Source organism: Callospermophilus lateralis, chromosome 3, assembly GCF_048772815.1.
Source record: "Callospermophilus lateralis isolate mCalLat2 chromosome 3, mCalLat2.hap1, whole genome shotgun sequence".
Classification (NCBI taxonomy): domain Eukaryota; kingdom Metazoa; phylum Chordata; class Mammalia; order Rodentia; family Sciuridae; genus Callospermophilus; species Callospermophilus lateralis.
This window is the reverse complement of record NC_135307.1, coordinates 7840585-7859928: the sequence shown is the minus strand read 5'-3', so window position 1 is coordinate 7859928 and position 19344 is coordinate 7840585. Positions and strand designations below refer to the sequence as shown.

Sequence of the window (19344 nt, the reverse complement as noted above, 5' to 3'; positions counted from 1 at the left end):
TTTCAACACCTGGCCCACCAAAGGGCTCCAAGCAAGGGTGCCAGAGCACGGCCTGCAGCCCGCAGGTGTCTCTGTCCCACTCTCCTGCTCTTCCTCCCTGAGACCCCCTTGTACAGTGGCACTCACCACCCATGGCACATGTCCCCCGGGACTTGCTGCTGAATCACATTTGTGTCACCCAACCACATGTTTTCCACACTTACCTCAGGCACCATGATGGCGGATTGTTAGGAGTAAAGCATTATGAAGTCACCATTCTAAACTGCGTGTGAGAAGGCTGCTTTGGAGGCTCAGTAGCCTTGAGCCCTCTTGGCTGAGCTTGGACTCTTCCTGCAGCATGTTCTGGGCATCTGCTCTGCGTATGGGACAGCAGGGACATAGAGATGTGCTGGACATGTCCTGGAGATAAGCCGGGCCTCAGAGGTCCGCTGCAAGTGAGAGGGGCACAGAGGGTGCAGGGCCCCAGGATGGGAGGATACTGGGGCCCGGGGCGCAGGCGGGGCAGGTGCTGCCAGGACAGCCTTGGTATCTGCTGGGTGGGGAGAGGCCTGCAGACCTCTTCTCTAGGCTTTGGTCAGTCTGCACAAAGGACGTCAACCCTGAGACTTGATCGAACACCACAGCAGCAACAGAGTCTAAATGCCCCAGTGTGAACCAAAAGTCACCTCTTGTCACCGTCTCCGGTTGGGTCTGGGAAGGTACCTGTTCTCAGGAAGTGCATGACTCTGCTTAGGTCTCCCTGGCTGCACCCTGGCAGGCCTTCCCTCCCAGCTGGCATTGCCACCAGGGGGCACAGCCAGAGCAGGGGAAGTGGGGCTTGCCCAGGTGGCGCTCACGGGGTGGGAGGCCATGTGGGTAGTTTTTGCAGTGCTGGGGCTGAACCCAGAGCCACCCAGACAAGTGAGCGCTTGACTGCTGAGCCCCACCATAGCCAGCGTAGAGGGGGCTGATTTGTCTTGCTCAGTGGCAGAGAGGACTCTGTGGATGTTCTCTGCCAAATCCCACACTGCCAAGGTCCAGCCCAGGGGCTGCTGCTGGTGGGTGTGTGGAGGAACAGCTGACAGCCAGGCGGGCTCCCTGCTACCCGGCCTTCACCCTTGGCCACTTGACTGCTCTAATCATTCTGCTGGCCTGTCTAGCCATGCATTCATCTGAGGGAGGCAGCCTGCTGGGAGACTTTTTGGTTCTTTTTTTTTTTTTTTTTAAAGAGAGTGTGAGAGAGAGAGAGAGAGAGAGAGAATTTTTTTTTTTTGATATTTATTTTTTAGTTTTCGGCGGGCACAACAACTTTGTTTGTATGTGGTGCTGAGGATCGAACCCGGGCCGCACGCATGCCAGGCGAGCGCGCTACCGCTTGAGCCACATCCCCAACCCACTTTTTGGTTCTTAACCCAAGTTATACTTTGTTGCAAGTCTGCAGAAATTACTTATTTTAAATTGCGAGGATCCCATTGCTGAAGGCTGAAGTCTACATAATTGAGTGACTAGAATCCTGAGATGATTTAACAAGAGCACATACTCACGTTATCCCGCTTGCAGCCACATTATTTGGGCTTAATTTTTCTATTTCCTCAGCTTGTAATCTACTTTCCCTCCCATCAGATACACAGCCACCCTATTCTTCCAGTATCAGCTGTTTCACAATCATCCCCCTGACAGCAGAACTACAGCCTTGTACTCATTTAATAACTATTTATCATCCACTATCTTCCCATTTTCAAAAAGGAATAAGTTAAATGCTCCAGAAATTGGAAAAAATTGAAATTTGACCTTTATTAACTGGGTTAATTGTCAAAATCTCTGCTTGTAAAAAAAAATTAATGACCAAAAAGTGTAACTTTTAGAGTTTCAAAGATTAGGTTAATGTCCAAGGAAGTATAAACTTTGACCTTTTTGACACACGTCATAAGTAACATCTATCCTAATAAATTGCTACCTGTGAGCAATTATAAAATTTCCCCTCTATCCAATCATGCAATTTAATTGCTGCAGGAAATTCTGGCTTTCTTTGAGAGCCTGGCGATGACTGGATGCCTAAGGGCAATTCGTATTTGTTTCAGGAAGTGGACTTGTGCGTTTGGGTTTCCAGCCAAGCGATGTTCATGGACAGAGATTCTCGCTGCTGGGGTACAGCAGCGGGGGCAGTAGATAACCACACTTGACACAGGAACAGAACAAAGAGAGAGGCCAAGGCCTGTGCTTAGGCACAGTCCAGGCTGAGCATGGGCCTCCTAGCCCACCTGCTAGTTGTCCAGCTGAGATGTGTACCCCAGTGGGTAAGGCTGGGGTGGCCGTGACAGTCAACTGGGGCCCCGAATGGGATGAAGAGACGGCATTGGACGTGCCTCATTTGGGCAGTGGGTGTGAGTGGTGTTGGGAAGGGGCTGCTCCTGCACCAGCCTCACAACAGGTTTTGGCTTCAGCAAAGGGAACAGGGACTTCACCGTGCTTTCCAGGTCACCCCTAAGCTCTGCTGTCCAGATGCCTTACTGTATTTGTACTATTCTTTAGCAAGATCCCAGACTGCTAGAAAATCTGGAAATGTGGTATCTAGATAATGCTAGCTTCCTGGGGCAGGCCTCTAAAGCAGTTACATTGTAGGGGAAAAAAGACACATGGACCCTTTGGTAATAGAAAGGAACCTCTGTGGAGGGAAAGGCAAAGGACTGAGAGAGAATATTCAGGTAATCTATAATTTCATGGTCTGTAGAGATGCAAGCCCTCTCCAGCCTGTTTTCTATCAGGAACAGGAAAATGGAGTGTATGTTAAACCTCAGAGAGCAGAACTTCCCCCGCAAGGCCCCTCTAGCCTGCAGGATGGGGTGGGGTCCTCTTCCTCCAGGGTCTCCTGTCCATAAGCAGCCTGTGCCAATCCCTGGTTGCAGCCCCAACGCCACGCAGAGCCCAGCATGCACCAGGTCCTCCAATGACTGCGGGGTGACCCATGGATGTCACCGATACAAAGCATATTCAGAAAGAAAGATCTGGGTGAGACCAGGTGGACACTCCAAAGGCCATCATGGTGACTGCACTGGCACTTATCACCTGCTCTAGCACCTGGGGTGGACAGGTGGCCACAGCTTCCTGATGACCACTTGGATGCCCATGGGAAGAGTGCCTTCAATCTCTGGCACTCCGGCCTCAGAAAAGACTGACCTGGCATCTACCAGGTAGGGTGCGCACCTACCCTGAGGCAGGAGGCACTTCTTCAGTGGCTCCTTGCCACGCCTCCCTCCACCAGCCTGAGGTCAAAGGTGCTGAATACCAGGAGGAGACAGACTAGTCATTGCAAAGAAAACACAGGGGGCGAACGTCACTTGGCTTTTGGCATTTGGAGCACTCAATCTAGTTAACTTATGCAAAGTAGCCAGAACCCTTCAGTGAACATGCTGTTCCAAGTTGTAGCTTTTGCTAAAGCTGGTGGCGCATGAGTCACTGGCTCCCACAGCATCTCAACGTGTGGTGATGTGCGCAGGCCAGGCTGCACATCCAGCTGCAGAGCTCCCTCATGGGCGCCAGCTGACGGCTGTGGCAGTTCGGGGCTTCCACTCACCTGCCCTCCAAGAGGAGGGGTGGTAGAAAGGACGGAGCAACCAACATGACCAATCTGACCCAGGCTGATGCTCAGAACAGAAGAGCAGAACACTCAGTAAAATCCCATTTTCCTTTCTTCCTGATATTTTTTTTTTCTCTCAAAACACCCATTCTAGTCCTTTGAAAATCTAAGGAGTGCTAGGACTGAATTTCCTGACAGTAATTATACTGCAGTCTTAAATGTTGTCAACACCGTTTGATAACATAAGCCCAAAGCTAGTTAGGTTGACAACTGCCAATGACCAAAATAAAACGAATTTTCTCTTACTGATTTCTGTATGAACTAGCAGTAACTGTGGCTCTCAATGTATCTTAGGATTCCCGTGACATGCTCTGGGGCCAGCTAGAGAATTACTTCCAAAATTAGGCTGGCTGGGGTGCCCGGCTCTCACTGCCACCTCTTGCTGCTGTCCTGCTGTCATTTGCATTGACATGTAGGGGAAGGCTTGCTTTGAGTTGCCTGTAAAATTTACCTGAAAACTTATGGCCAGGAAATCCAGGGTGCCTGTTGGATGTTCCTGCTGAAATACATGTGGTACACAGGATAAAATAAACATTTCCTGTTTGAGATACCTGCCAAGTCTGGATCGTGCCTGGTGGATATGACAGCAGCAAACGCGGCCCACACTGGACCACAGGGCTGACAGTGAAGTGTCCCATCCACAGCACACCTAGCCACTGCAGCATTGGATCAGTGCCTTTGATTGTCCCCCTGCTTTAGCTCTTTAGCTTCCTACTGTTATTCATTCAACAACCAGGGCAACCAGGTTGAATGAATACCCACTGCCCACTCTGTTCCTGGTGCTCCCTAGAACACTTCAGGAGCCATCACAGCTGTCAATCTCATATGGCTGTTCCACTTCACAGACAAGAAACAAGGTGCTGTGCATCAAGAGACTAACTGGGGCCACAGTCGGTGGTGTCGGGGGTCAGAGCTCTGCTATTGGTCTGCCTGACTTTGGAGCCCTGGCTTCTTGGACCGAGTGGTCTCCTCCCAGGCTGTGGGCTTGCTCGCAGGCTACATGCAGACACTCTGGAAGAGTCTGTGTCTCCGTGGTCATGTACACTGGAGAGAGCAGTGTTCATCAGCTCCTCCTTGGAGTAGTTCTGAGCAAGTGTGAGGTGGAGAGGGCACGAGGGTGGGAGAGATGCCAGTACCGCTGCAGAAGAGCAAGCGGGGCAGCAGGAAAGCAGCCACTCTGGGGACCTTCCAGGTGCTGCCAGGGATTTAAGCAGAACTGTTAGCCTAAATGTTGCTCCTCCAGAACCACAGGTTTAGACAGAAAAAGGTGTTTGAGGTCCAGGCCATGAGTTGACCCCTGTCTACTAGAACACTCAAGAGGGTGGGGTCCAACAAGGAGAAACAGGAAGCCTAGGAGTGAGATGGGGGAAGCGTGAGACCACGCCTGCGGGCTTTCTGCTGAGAGTGTCAGTTATGATCTGCACACAGGCCTCCACTTCACTGTGTCGACTCAGCCAGTTGCAGCCCGTCAGAGCCCAGCTGTGCACCGGCTGCTCGACAGGGCACCAGGAATCCAACAGGAGCCCGACAGGACTGTGCAGTTGCACTGGCACCAGTGTTTACCGGTTCCTTTATTGCCAAGTCTGACCTAACGTCATGCCCAGGGGCTTCTCTGGTGCTTGAAGCAGAAGAATATGAGCTTTGGTAAAGTTTTATACACAAGTGTATGTACGGGTGCGTGTCTGTGCCCATATACATGCACACACACAACGTATTCATATAACAAATATGTTAGGAACACACCTGGCAAGTTTGCCTGCCTAAGAACAGTGGCCCCACATCAGTGAGAGGGTGTGAAGGCACTGCTACAGGCGAGGAGCTGGAGCTGGTCAAGCATGTCCCTGGAGCTGTTGCTCTCGACTCCATATGCCAGTGAGAGCGTACCCACCAGCACTGGCTTCTCTCATTTTAGCCTGCTTCTAAGGGCCCTGCCAGGGGGCAACCGAGGCAAAGGGAGCTGGCCATCACTGCCTTTCCGCACCCAGAGAAGTTCGTTTGCCACAGGATGGGATGATTCTGCATGAGTGCCTCAGAGGGACTGGGCTCGGGCCTGGCAATCGGTGTCCCCAGGCTTCCTCCTGGAGGCCTAAGCCCTTCCTTGGGCCCCTCCAGTGCACAGGGTCCTCCCCACTTTCTCCAGCCCTCTCTGGCGCCCAGCACTGCTGAGTTGTGGGATTTGTTGGAATGTCTGCTTAGCACCTCGAGGGTTGGGCACCTCTCCGGAGTCCCTGGGTTGCCGAAGGAAACCAGCAGTGCTCCTGGAGCACACGGGAGTCCACGGGGGAGGACTCTGGCACCCCAAGTCCCACTAGCTCTTGAGTCCCAGGAACAGCTCAGGCTGGGCAAACAGTAAAGAGGAACGTTCTCTGAATGCCTCCCAGACACAGGGCAGGAGGGAGCCTGTGTGCCCTGCCTTCTTGGCCCTCAAGCACTCTCCAGAAGTAGGCCAAGACACTCCAAGAAGGGTGGCCACCAAAGCTCCGCCCCAGCCCACAGTGGGAACCAGGCCTGTGGGATGCAAGCCTCATGCTCTCCCTCCGGGGTCTTCTGAAGGCAGCCCGTCCTGGCCACAGCAGCAGGTGCTCCAGCGCACTGCCCACCTAGCAGTGATCAGTGCCACCCTCCCTCCTTCACAAACAGCCCCTTAGAAATGGGAAGATGGGTCGCATGTCCCTGCTAAGGTTCCCCTCCCAACTCAAGCACACCCAGGTCCAGCAGGGCAGCTGCGTTTAAACACAATGGTTACTCAAATTCAGTTTACACACAGAACTTCAGGAATACATTATATTAGGGGCTGGTGATTCAAATAGTAGGGTGATCCTTAACAAGGTCACTGGATTCCATACTTCACCCATCTAGACTGATGTTAAATAAAGCGAGGCAAACCTTCGAGTCAGTGAGGCTCCATGACACACCCTGCTGGATCAATGACAGCAGGAATACAGTACCATACCCACAGAAAGCTGCTCCCCATAGTTCCCATGACAGGCCACTCTGCACACTTGGGCCTTCTGAAACCCACCACCTGCCAGCAATGTCCTTCTTCACAGTTCTGACCTCACGTCACAGGCACTTCTTTTGGATTGGCTTTCTTATTCTCTTACTTTAACACGTACATATTAACCACCAAATAAACAAACAAATAAACAATTTGCAGAAAATCTAATTCCCTCATTTTTAAGCGAAGGTTTAATTTAGCATGACCCCGTACATGGGAACCTGGGAAGATTTAAAATGCATTATCCCACCTCTCAAAAAGAAGAAATTAAATGCATTAAATGCATCTTTTAGTGCACTTGTTCTAGACACTACTGGGGAGAACCATCTCACCACTGCCAGTCTGCATGGAAAACCGATTGGTTTTGTAGGCCGATGAAACTTAATGCTATTTACACTAATAGCACACAGCACCAGGAAACAGGCAGAGGTGGCACTTTCCCAGTGACTGGCCTCAACAGTCTCTTATCCAAAACCATTAGGAAGAAAGTGAACTTTAGAATGATTTGAGAGAAAGGCCTATTTTCATGACAGATGGCAGCGAGGGTGCTTCAATACCAATTTAACCACTTTCCCTCCATTTCCAATGCTTAAGTGGCAGCCACAGTGTTTGCGAGCAGCACCGCGGCTGGCTGCTGGCCGGGAGGGGAAGGGGCAGAGCAGGCAGCTAGCAGCACTGGGGTTCCTCTGCCTCAGAGTCCTCATTGGGCAATTGGACCAATAGCTCTGCTCAATGATGCTCTATCTCCCGACATCAACCAAGTTCTGTTCAATGAGAGCCAATTTTATGTCACAAATGCAGAGCTGTTCTCAACTGGAAGCATAACTTATACAGACACTTTTGGTCCAATGACTCACAAATAGACTTGCGGATGGAGAATTAACTGACAGGACAAACAGTCCCTGGGTTTTTAAGCAGGGACTTTTGACGACTTAGAGCCATCCTCTCATCTTACAAGGACATGAGGAAACTAAGGCTCCAGGGACAGTCACCATGACCCCAGCAAAGGAAGCAGCAGCACTGGGGCTCAGAATCCTGGCTCTCTTGGCTAAGTTTGAACTTGAACTCTTCCAGGGAATAGCCTGGAACTATCTGGTCTTATGATGCTCCACTGGAACTGTATATATGTTTTTAAAAGGCAGTTTTAAAATCTTGAAAACTTTTAATCCAATGGGAAAACATTTATAGGCACATTAGTGCTAAAAGCTCTAGTCTCTGGGGCTTCAATACCTGACTAAGAAAACCCCTCAAGGACCACGGTGCCTTTGCCTTTTGGAGATCAGCGTGCAAGCTTCACATACAACCTAACATCTTGGAGAAGTATCCCAGGTATCGGGCTGATTGAGAGCCGGCTATCACAGACCACAGTAAGTTCAAACTGCAAACACAGACACATGGGGAAACTGCAGGCTCCGACACCAGCGGATGTCCCTGACCCCAAGCAGAGATGAAGCTGCAGTACTGTCCAATGCAGCAGGCGAGCCTAGCTTTCCCAGAGACGGGCCGTGTGTTAGAGTTGCTCATCTAGACCCTCAGGAGAGAAGCCAGCAGTTTGTCTGCAGAGCTGAATCTCTCCAAGGAGGTACATGGAAGGGTCTATAGGATTACCTACTGCAGCAGCGATTATCAAACTGATGAGTGAATAATTTACCCAGCATCTTTCAAACTAAACAATGTCCTTGATAGTTAGGACATCAGAAACAACAGGAACCTTGGGGGTTCAGGAGTCGGCAATCATTGACCTGAACGCTGGAGGCTTCCTGGGGACAGCTCCACTCAGGCCATGCAGGGCGCTGCCCCAGCCCTGCTTTCCCTAAAACCCGAGTGTTGCTTTCCATGTGGTCCTGCTGCCTGCCTATCTGGAGCCCATGCAACGAGCTGACTGCTGGCCTCGGGGCCCCATGGCTCTCGTCCCTCGTGACACCTAGGACAGCACTCACAGCACAAGGTCAACTTTCCAGAAATGCTTGGGGAATAAGAAGGTGGTCTGCAGGAAAGCTCTACCCAAATGGCCTGCCCCACTCCAAAGAAAAGGAATAGACAAAAATATTAACCATGTTGTCCTTTTAATAAGGGATTTTACTCAAAAGGGTAGCTTTGAAAATCTCTAGCTTGTGAAACCAGATAAGCCAGGGGGCCGCCTCACCTTGAACACAGCACACAAGGCTGCAGGCCCTGTGATTGCAGACTCTGTCACCAACACTGGGAATCAAGCGCACCACTTTGAGATCAGAGCCAACGTTTAAAATTAGGAGGAGGATGTGTGTCCTACTTGGATTCAAGGAGAAGGGACAAGTTCTCATTACAGTGAAACAAAACACAAAAAGTAAACAAATCTTTAGAAATCACTAGATATATATGTGTGTGTATATATATTTATATAATTAGGATTATCATCAACATTTAAAACTATTAAAAATAAGGTTGCCACCTTACCTTTGCTTTTGGTACTGGGTTATTATTTTTTAAGAAGAAAAAAAAAAGATTTTGCCCAGACTCTAAATTTAGTTTCCTACCCTCACTCTTGCTTTCTGCTGCGCTGTGTCCCCACCTTCCCGCTGAACACCCAGAGTCCCATCGACGCTTGTTGGCAGGAGGCAGAGCAAGCTTTAATTCCGGCCGTCAGGCTGACAGGCCCACAAAAGCACAGCTGAGCAAGGAGCCGAGTTCTTCCCCAGGAAGAAAACACAAGTGCCCGTCACAGGCCTGCAGAATCTTCCAAAGGCGCCTCCTCCCTTGCTGCTGCTAACTTATTTGTTTTGCCTAGAAGCAAGATGGCAATCTTAATCAAAAGGGAAGCTAGATCTTTAAAATAACTTAAAAAATCATTTTCATATAAAGCAGCAAAAACATATTTTCCTCTCTGCAGAAAGAAAAATGTTAACAGGGAACACGGCGATGTACATGGACTGTCCACACGCTTCTGTTGAACTGGGCTTGCCGGCCACAGTGCTGTGCCTCAGAGCTGCTCTCTTGCTTCCTCGGTGCTACCTGAAGAAGATTCTTTGGCTTCTTCATTTGCTCTCTTACTTCCTTCTGGATTTAGATTTTTGTTTTCGGACCTGGTCCCATTGGGGATAGAGTTTTCACCATTGACGAGCCCGTTTTCTGCAGCCTTGGCTTTGCTGACAGCCTCCTTGAGGCTTAAGGCCTCCTGCACCCCGGCTTCCTCCTCGAGGTTTCTCAAGACCAGGGGGAGACTCGAGTCCCCGACACTGCCCTCCAACAGCCCAAGGTTACTCTCCTCATATCTGGGAAGAGGCGCCCTCTCCTCCATGCGTTTCCGGTAGTATTCTCGGTTGACACCCGCGCTCTTCACTGCTTTTTCCAAAATCTCCTTTTCACCTAAGCGTAATTTGATGGCCATTGTTGCACGAACAGAAAGGTCATGGGTTTTCAGTACGGCTTTATCTTCCTGGAAAAAAAAAGAGCAGAGTTAACGACAAGTCATCTAAATCAGCAAAGCTGCAGTGATAGGCAGGACACTGAAGGGGAAGGAGGAGACTTACTAGGGTGCTGGAAGGTTCTAGAACTTCACTGTGCAATGCTTGCATTTCTGGACACTCCCATCAAAACTACACCTCAGGCTTGTGACCCTTACTGTAGTGAGTTAGACCCTAAACTGTTGTAAAACAAAAAGAAAACCTATAGCAATTGCAGCCAGCACAGACAGAGCAGCTCACCAACTCGGCCCCAGTGCAGCGCCTGGGTGGAGGCAGGTAGAGGGATGAACCTAAAGGAGACCTTGGAGTCTGTGGCCCAATGATGAGCCTGAAAGCACAAATACAAATGTCGAATCGTGTGAGTTAGAAACTAAAAAAGTAGGCCAGGCAGGCACACAGTGGCACAAGTGGCTTGGGAGGCCGAGGCAGAAGAATCGGGAGTTCAAAGCCAGCCTCAACAATTTAGTGAGGCCCTACTCAATGCAGTGAGAACCTGTCTCTAAATAAATAAAAAAGGGCTGGGGATGTGACTCAGTGATAAAGCACCTCTGGGTTCAATCACCGGTACCAAGAAAGAAAGAAAAGAAAGGAAGGAAGGAACTTTAAAAAAAAAAAAAAAAAGTACTAAATAATTTTATCTTCTAGTCAACAATGCCTCAATATAAATTTTTGGTAAGTGCATTAATAGAAAAAATATTAATATTAAATGAAAAATATCCAATACATAATTAATTGCTAAAGAATTTGAGAAATTTACATTTAGGAAGATACAGATTATTAAACATCTCTAAACACATGACAAAATCAAATTGCCATTTATCAATCTAATTACCTCAATTGTTGTTTTATATGTTTTTAAAAGAAGTGAGGCTCTGTCTTCCAGAAATGTCCAAAGTTTGACCTCATTGTCCCAGCTAACAGGAAACTCCGAGTTCCCCAAGGTGAAGATTCTATCGATAGCATTATCTCCGAGCAAATGTTCTTTCAGTTCCTCTACAAGAAGTACAAACAGCAATCTGTTAGTGGGGACAGTGGCGCTACCTCTCACTTTGGCAAGCAACCTGCCTTAGAAAGCATACTTTCCAACAGTGTCATCTTCCAGGAAGGTGGTTAAAAGCTCCCCCAGATTAATTGACCAGGCCAGATTTTCCAAAGTAGAGCTAGAGCCAAGTTTCAGATGAGGAAACCAGGGAGGCCCCTTTGCTGGGAGTCCAGATCCAGCAGTGTCGAAGCACTCCAGGGACCACTGTTCTTACAAGGGACACTGAGACTTTAGATGGCTGCATAAGAAGCTGTTCAAGGACAGACAGCCTGTGGCCACACACCCCATGCTTTGATGATACCTTTCTCCTAACCAGGGGCTTCATCCCTCCAACTGGGTCAAAAAGACACTTAGTTGAATAACGTAAACAGGGAACACAAGCAACAACCACAGCAACCCAGGGATCCCTCTGGATTTACAGCTGATTGGTAGTCATTCTTCTCATAACAAGCCAAGGTCAGAATAAACCAGAAAATGGACTATAAAAATCTTAGTTAATGAAAAATGGGCCTATATCTCTCACTTGTCAGGAATTTAAAATAGGAAGTATAAATAAACACAAGTGAACATCTCAATATATTTAAGAAGAGGGAAGAATCCAGAAACTGCTCTGAGCATTTATCTCCTGGCACATTATCTCCAAAAGACCAAACGTGCCTGAGCTATTCATGCTCAAGAAATACACCAGCTTCTTATGTAACTGTGAGACAGTATCTCTTTCAGAGCAAAATGCCCTACAGCTGTCACTATTTACAATTCAAATTGAGGAACTGCTGCTGCCAGCAAACCAAACTTTTATTAGTATTAGTTGGAGTAATTCAAAGAATACATCAATTGTCTTGGCATGACAAATTGTCTTCCCATGACTAAAGGAAACCAAAGAGAGGCAGCGAACCTAAAATGATTCAAATAGCTTTTTAAAAAAGAAAATAGATGTTACCTAATGTTCAAAAGAGATTTATCGAATTGTATTTGTTAGCAAAAGAATGTGATAAAATTCAGGATTTTTAGACTCTTGATTCTTCAGTTTCGATTCTTTGCATAAAGCAATGGAGACTTCTTAAAAAATGTGCTTTCTTGGTGGCAGAATCTCTTTTCAGAAGTTCCTCGTACCAAGTTACTACTGTGCTCCCTCCTCAACACCCCCACCCCAGTTGTCTCTTCTTCCAGGGATGAGGGAGAGCCAGAGGATCAGGGTAGAGCTTTCTGTCCCCTTCCACCCAGCAGCAAGATTGACTCCCTTCACACTATGGGAGGGAAAAACCCAGAAGGGATTAAGACTACGATGCAGGGTGGCCTGCCTGGGTGGCTCTATAGCAGGCTCCCGTCCAAGCTTTCTTCTAGCAAATGACTCCTTAACGGGATTCCCCAGGCTTATGTCAGCCCCCTCCTCAATGGTTCCTGAGCCTCATTCTGCCTGCTGGGCAGCCTGAGGTTGGGAGCTCAGTCAGGATCATCTCTTGCCTGCTCGGTGATCTTGGCCAAGCTTCTGTCTTCTGAGTTGGAGTTTCTACATCAGTGAAATGGGAATACTTATCCCATAGGCTGACAGATTGAAAGTAACGTCTGTACCACACTGAGCACCATGCCCAGCACACAGTGAGCATGCCACAAATTATAGGAATTACTATCACCCTTACCTCCCCTTAATTATACATTCCCAAGAATATGAACTGTGACATTCAACTCTGTATCCTCGTGTGTATGCAAGAAAAGCCCACAAGGGTCCCTTAATCACCTTCCCTGAACTAGAAGGTTGAACCAAGTACAAGAGGCACCAAGAGCTCCCACTTGAATGACAGTGAATCTGCAGCAACGTGGCTGCTCTTGAGGAGCACTTTGTCTGGTTCTGTAGTTGGTGTCTACATAGCCTCCCTGTATTTTGGGACCAAGTTTCTTCTACCTTCAGCCCACTATCAAAGCCTAGTCTGTGCAGAGCTTCTCTCTGGGCACAGATCTGAGACCCTGGCAGAAGACAGCAGGGTACACCTGTCTCTCAGCCATGACAGGCCACTCTGACCAGGACTACACTGTCCCTGGTACCCCAGCAGCTCTTTCCAGAACACTTGTGTCTGCTCAGCCAGTCATTCACTTACACCCACCCAATCTGTTCTGCACAGAATTTAAGGCAGTTTATAACAACAGCAACACACACACAAACATGATCAAAAGTGAAACATCAGGACAAGGGAATTGGGGGGAAATCATTCTAGGATAAAGAAGTACATTCTAGGATGAATTTAGATTTGACCACATGAGATCAGAACTCAGAATAAAAAAAAAAAAAACAACATAAGTGACTGTCTTAAGCAAACATAAAGGTGGATGCTTAACAGGTATATTTAACTCTTTCTGGAACTGACATAAGAGGCTGTGGCTGAGGATATTCTGTGTTCTTTGCAGAATGTTTGCATTGTCATTCACTCTAAGATGCCAGGCATTGAAGATTTCTGGAATAAAACAAGTCAGTTCCTTCTTTCTCCAATACTGCAGTCTTCCCACTTCCCAAAAGCGTTTTTTAGTTTTAAGCCATTTTATCTTCAAACTGAATACTTACATTTTCATGAAATCTTATATATATATATATATATATATCTTTTTTTTCACAAAATGATTTACCTTCGGTCATGCAGAACACTCGGAGAAAAGCCAGAAGCTGTGCAGAGATGGGCGGCTCCGTAAAGTGCAGCGCAAAGACACTGGAACTGACAAGAGCGAGAAGCCGAGTCAGCCACCCTGACCTGCTCCGAGGGCCTTGGCCGGCAGCACCCGGCCATCCTCAAAAGGGCAAGTGGGGTGCACTGCTTTGGCTGCTCACTGCAACTACCAAAGGGCAATTTTCAGGCCCTGCAGGAGGCAGGGTGCTGAGTTGACAGTCAGGGACAGGTGATACCTGGCACTAGCCACCTCTGCAGCTGCCCAGTGGCTACTGGCCTTCAAGTCAGGCCGTGTGCTCATGTTAAGAGCATTAAACACACCCACGGTTCTTAAAAATGTTAATAATAATTTATGTTGAGTTCACACTTTAATCATTAATCAAATATTGACAAGTTCAATAAGAAAAGGTCTGGATAATCCATTTTCATTAAGAATGGTTCCTCCATTCCCTGGAGGACTAATAAATCATAATTCTTGTCTTCTTTATCATTTCACTCCTCAAATGCAAGAAAATCTTAAGAAATTTAACCAGGAATTCTTGAAATCACTGAGGATCATGACTTCATTACAGAAACTAATGGTGGCAAAGAATTAAATGAAACAAATTGATCCAGGTCATTAACCTTTTCAAGGTGAAAGACATTAATGATACCAAAGTGCTTATTTAACTTAATGAGGATAAGGCAGGCCTCATCCCTTGGAACGGAGAGCTTTCTCAGCGACACCATTATGTCTACCTAGAACCGTGGTCAATCACTGCGCATCTCCACAGCCCAAATGCGCTGTGTAACAGGGATAAAGGGATTAAGACAAACTACTGGAGAGAAGTTTTATTAACACACCAATTAAACACCATGGAACTGGAAATACTGCAAGTGCCACAGGAAGGGACCCACGACTGCTTTGTACGTACGTTGGGATGCCGGCACGCGCCAGCACCTCGGCCTTCATGGCGTACAGCCGATCACTTTTACTCACTCCAAGCTTGATTTTCACTCTGTCGTGTGAATTATTGTCAAAGAAAAAACCACTGTGGATCACAAACTCTGCATTTGACCGAGTGCCATAAAAAATGTAAATCTGAGATGCAATAAAGAGAAAATAAAGGGACATAAAACAAACTTAGCAAGCCTTCTTACCACAGAGCACAGGGCTAGCTCTCCCACATTTACTGCTGCTTTACATTAAGGAGACAGAACAGTTCTAAAGTAACCCTCCACCTGTTTGGTGCTGCAAGTGCAGCACGAGCAAAGCTTCCCAAATCGCCTGCCTTTGGTGGGGCCAAGCACTCACATCCACCACCACAGGGAGTGAGGTCCTGACTAGGTACAGAGAACCCTGGATCCCCGGGTCCCTTCTATGACCCCGTCTCCCTCCAAGGCACAGCCTGACCATTCCCTTAGGACTACATTCTAGAATGCACCATGTCTTCCTCTCCTTTCCATACAGGAGAGTCCCTTCTGGAACATGAGTTTAGAGCAACGCCTACCAGAAATCCATCTCTACACCCGGTGCAGTTCTGTATCTAGCAGGGGCTCATGCACTTTTCTGAAGAAACTGCAGATCAGCACTTGGTTAGACTACGTTCTTCATTTTGTCTCAACTGGGATGTCAGTGGCCTACTTCAGTTCTCGTCATGCGTTATGTGCATGATTATGAAATTGGGAGGGCGAAGGTAAAATTCATAGATGTGTATTTCCAAACTTACTGAAAGGCTTACCCCTGCCCCCACCCAAATCATTAGATAAAAAAAAAAAAAAAAAAAATCACAGATTAAAGTGAAGCACACGATGACAGATGTTTCGGTCTTGATTCCCTTATGTTTTTGCCACTTAAATACCGCTTGTTAACTATTGCCTCTTATAAAGAATCAAGAGAGGAAGAAATAAAAGCAATGTAATTTATGAAATAATTTGTTTTAGTGTCATAAGACAAAGTTTATTTTCAGTTAAAAGTGTTCCAAATATTAGGTCAATTGGGCAAATAACTGCATTTAAATCTTTTTTTTTCTTCATGGGCCCAAAGCATAATATGTTTACTATAGAATAATCATGCTTATTCCAATATGCTTGTTCCCAAGTTTTCTTTCTGAGTTCAGTACCTTTTTAAATGGCCAACCTAACATTTCCCCAGTGCCCACTGGCTGGCCACATCTGAGACACTGTGGGGAACCTACCTGCTCTCCAGCCCGGAAGTCCTGCAGAGCCACACACTCACAGCGGTCGTCCTCCAGGTTGTAACCAGTGGTGATCTAGCCAGGGAGAAGGGACAGAACAACAGTGAGGCCCTTGTACCTGTTCTTCGCATCATGAAATTCTTATTCGGTAAAGGATAAAAGGTCTCCAGAGGCACTTAAAGGGTGCATCTGAAGGCCTCCCAACTGAGCTCAGGGCCACTTGAGCATTTCAGTCAATTCTACTTACACCAGTGATTCCTGAGATGAAGGAAGTACTCCTGGAAGAGACCCTACAGCTATCACCACTTGATAGTCTGAACCAAACACAATCCCTGAGCACAAAACTATTGCTGTGGAGCATCCCCGAGAGCAGCAAGCCAGCAGGTGACGTGGGCACACTCCACACAAAGCCTGTGCCTGTGCACTGGTGCTCTGAGGGAAGCAGGGTCTCTGCAGGACCCTTGCCGACTGGCAGTATCACCTTTGTCTAACGCTGGGTCATTAGGGGACCAGAAGAGCTACCTCTAAATCCTGTACATATTAAGAGAAATTAAAACTTTAAAACTTTCAGGTATACAAAAGTCTACAGCCCTGGGGTTCATCCACCCCCTCTTCACCCATGCAGCTGACTCCCTGCTGTAAAAATTTACTGAGTGCCCATTCCATGCCAGGCCCTGAGCTAGGCTCTCGGAAAACAGGAAAAAAAAAAAAAAAAAAAGCCTCAATCCCCATCCATAGGGACAGTCTAGTGGGACAGACACAGGTGGAAAATAAAATATATAAGCACAGGCCCAGGGGAGCCTCAAGTGCCCAATAGAGGGGTAGGGATGCAGTAGGTCAGAGTTGGCTGGTTAATTTTGGAGAAGGTGGCACAAAAAGGCAGGTGGCAGAGCATATCAGGGAGCAGGCAGTGGCTGGCTGTGTGACTTGTGCTCTCAGCTGTAGGTGGCTTTAAACTGCACAGTAACCTCAGGAACCAGGCCCAAAGCTGAACTGCAGCTTAAGTTACCTTTTATACTGTGACACAGAGAAAGGGCATGATGCCCAGGTCCCCCAGGACCAAAACAGAGTGGGGACTACAGACATTCTACTTTTCCTCTCTTCTGTATTTTTCAAATCTTCTCTAAGTATGTATCATATTACTTTCATTATTGTAGGAGAAAGGAATAGGGAAATACAAGCTCATCAAATAAAATTTGGAAAATACAAAAGCAAAACAGAAGGAAGAAAAAGATCATGATCACATTAACATTTTGGATTATTCTTTCCGGTCTTTTTTCCAAGCATGGGTGTATATGTTTTACATTCATTTATTCTCCACTCATGAATTCACTCAAAAAAAATACCAGGTGTTGGAATATACCAAGACACTGAGAAGTGAATAAGACAAAAAAAAAAAAATCACCTGGCCTTCATGAACCTTCCATTCCAATAGGGGAGAATGTGAAACAACCCTTAGAAATACAATAGATAGAAATACAACATCTAGACAATGGTGGGAAGGACATGAAGGGAAGACTGACGGATAGGAGGTGTGGCAGGTTTGCCAAGGGTGTGCCAGGGCAGCACTGCTGGAGGTTCCTGTGAGTAAGTCTCAGAGACATCTGAGGAACAAGTGTCTCAGGTAGCAAGTGCAAAGGCCCTGAGGTGGGTGTGTGCTGGCATCTACAGGACAACTGAGAGCCAGAGGTGGGTCGTAGCTGTGGTATAGTGGTGACAGGTGCAGGGGCCTTGTCCACTACTGTAACAATGTGGGCCTTTAAGACTCAAATCTAAAAGTTTTAGATTCAAAACACAAACAGAAAAACCTTGAAAAAGAGCCTCATTCCTTCTGCTTGGGTCTTCTGCCATGCTTCCACACTGGCTGGCAGGGTCACACACACCTTGCACACTGGAACTAAGTTACCAGCTCACAAACCTCCTAGAGGTGTCCTACTTGTACAAATCAAACAACCCCAAGAAAGGACACCTGCTGCTCCCATCAATTCTGATTCAAGTATGTGAAATGTACAGATCTGTTCTCTCTTGTGGCTCACTACTGTGCTAGATGCCTTTCCTAAACCTGCTTCTCCAGGTGGCTGGAGAATCCACTCCCACTTGCCAGGAGTCCCTGGCCTGGGTGGTCCTGGCCACCGTCTTCTGTATTTTCTTGCTGCCACACCTGTGCTCTGGAATTAATGCCTGTGCAGATGACAGGTTCAGGGCCACTGTGGGAAGCAGAAGGTGACGCTGTGTTCAATCTACCTATCCCTTCATCACAGGCCAGGCTGGACCTACAACCAGAAAGCGTCAGCACAGACGCACACAAAAAAGAAACCCTCCTGCCTGAAGAAGCCGGCCAAGTGCTTCTTTTTAAAAAGAGATGAACTGTGAATGCAATGACATGCCATGTTACGGTATTAGCTACGGCACCATGTCTCCCACCAAACCTCACGATGGCCATGGGTCTCGGTACAGCAAAGGTGCAGAGAGGGGCGTGTGGGAAAGGCACTACTTTCCAGACACACACCAGCATCTTGAGTGACCCTTCAAAAGGCCAGAGATGTGCTGGCCAGGGCTGTGGCAGGCCACAGGCCAAAGGAACTGCGTAAAGGAAAATATGGCAAGCGTCGTCAGGATAAGCTCATTATTTAAATTTGAGATAAATTCAAAAAAGTGAATAGCTTTCACGGCATTTACATGGAAGCAATAAAAGCTCGTGTCTGATATATTAAATTCTAAAAAAGAAAAAGAAAAAAAAAGAAAGAAAATTAAGCTTATAGTCTGAGTGTGGAAGGCACCTCACACAGTGACGAGGCCGTGGAGGGTGAGAGATTCTCATCTCACTAGATGCTGCCGTGTGCTTTCTTTCTTTTTGACTTATAATAAAATAGGCATTCTCTATCATTTTAGATATAAAATATATATTCTAATGCTCAATGGAGTCTGGGAATCAAGGATCTAGGCCAGATAGTAAAAGCTATTGGAAAATTTTTTAAATTTCAAGCTTTTAATCAGTTAAAAACATACCTTAAGGAAAAAAAAGAACAAAGAAATGTAAAGTTACATTCATTAATGAAAACGTAAAGCATGCTACTATTTCTTAGTATTGCTAATAAAATTAAGTATATCAAAACTAAAGCAGAAATGTAATTATAAAAGTGGAACTACTCTTTCTTGCTACAGTTAAATACTTTCAAGGTTCAAGAGAGAGTACCTGTTGCCAGACCTTCTCAAATTAGCACAAGGATTTCTCAAGTGTCTGGCACATGGTACATGTGTTCTGGCCATTTTGTGGAGTTAGATGTGAAATAATTATTTATAGCATTTCTTTAATCTATTTATAATATTGTTAATAATAACAAAGAACGTGGATGCTGAGAAAGATGATCAAAAACCAAACCAGCAGAATAATATATCTAAAAATTTAAA

At 46.8% G+C, this 19344-nt stretch overlaps 1 protein-coding gene across 5 annotated transcripts in view; it reads right to left on the bottom strand.

The window, feature by feature from the left end:
* Positions 1-8661: 8661 nt before the first annotated feature.
* The window catches only part of Setd3 (SET domain containing 3, actin N3(tau)-histidine methyltransferase), a 76770-nt gene continuing 66087 nt past the window's right edge, over positions 8662-19344 (bottom strand). For all 5 annotated transcript variants that reach the window (XM_076849677.2, XM_076849679.2, XM_076849675.2 and 2 more), the window contains 5 exons: positions 15934-16008; positions 14671-14837; positions 13719-13804; positions 10890-11050; positions 8662-10029 (listed from right to left, as the gene is read on the bottom strand). In XM_076849677.2, the coding sequence (XP_076705792.1) occupies positions 9574-10029; positions 10890-11050; positions 13719-13804; positions 14671-14837; positions 15934-16008 (945 nt within the window). In that variant the 3' untranslated portion in view covers positions 8662-9573. The remainder of the gene's footprint in view (positions 10030-10889; positions 11051-13718; positions 13805-14670; positions 14838-15933; positions 16009-19344) is intronic.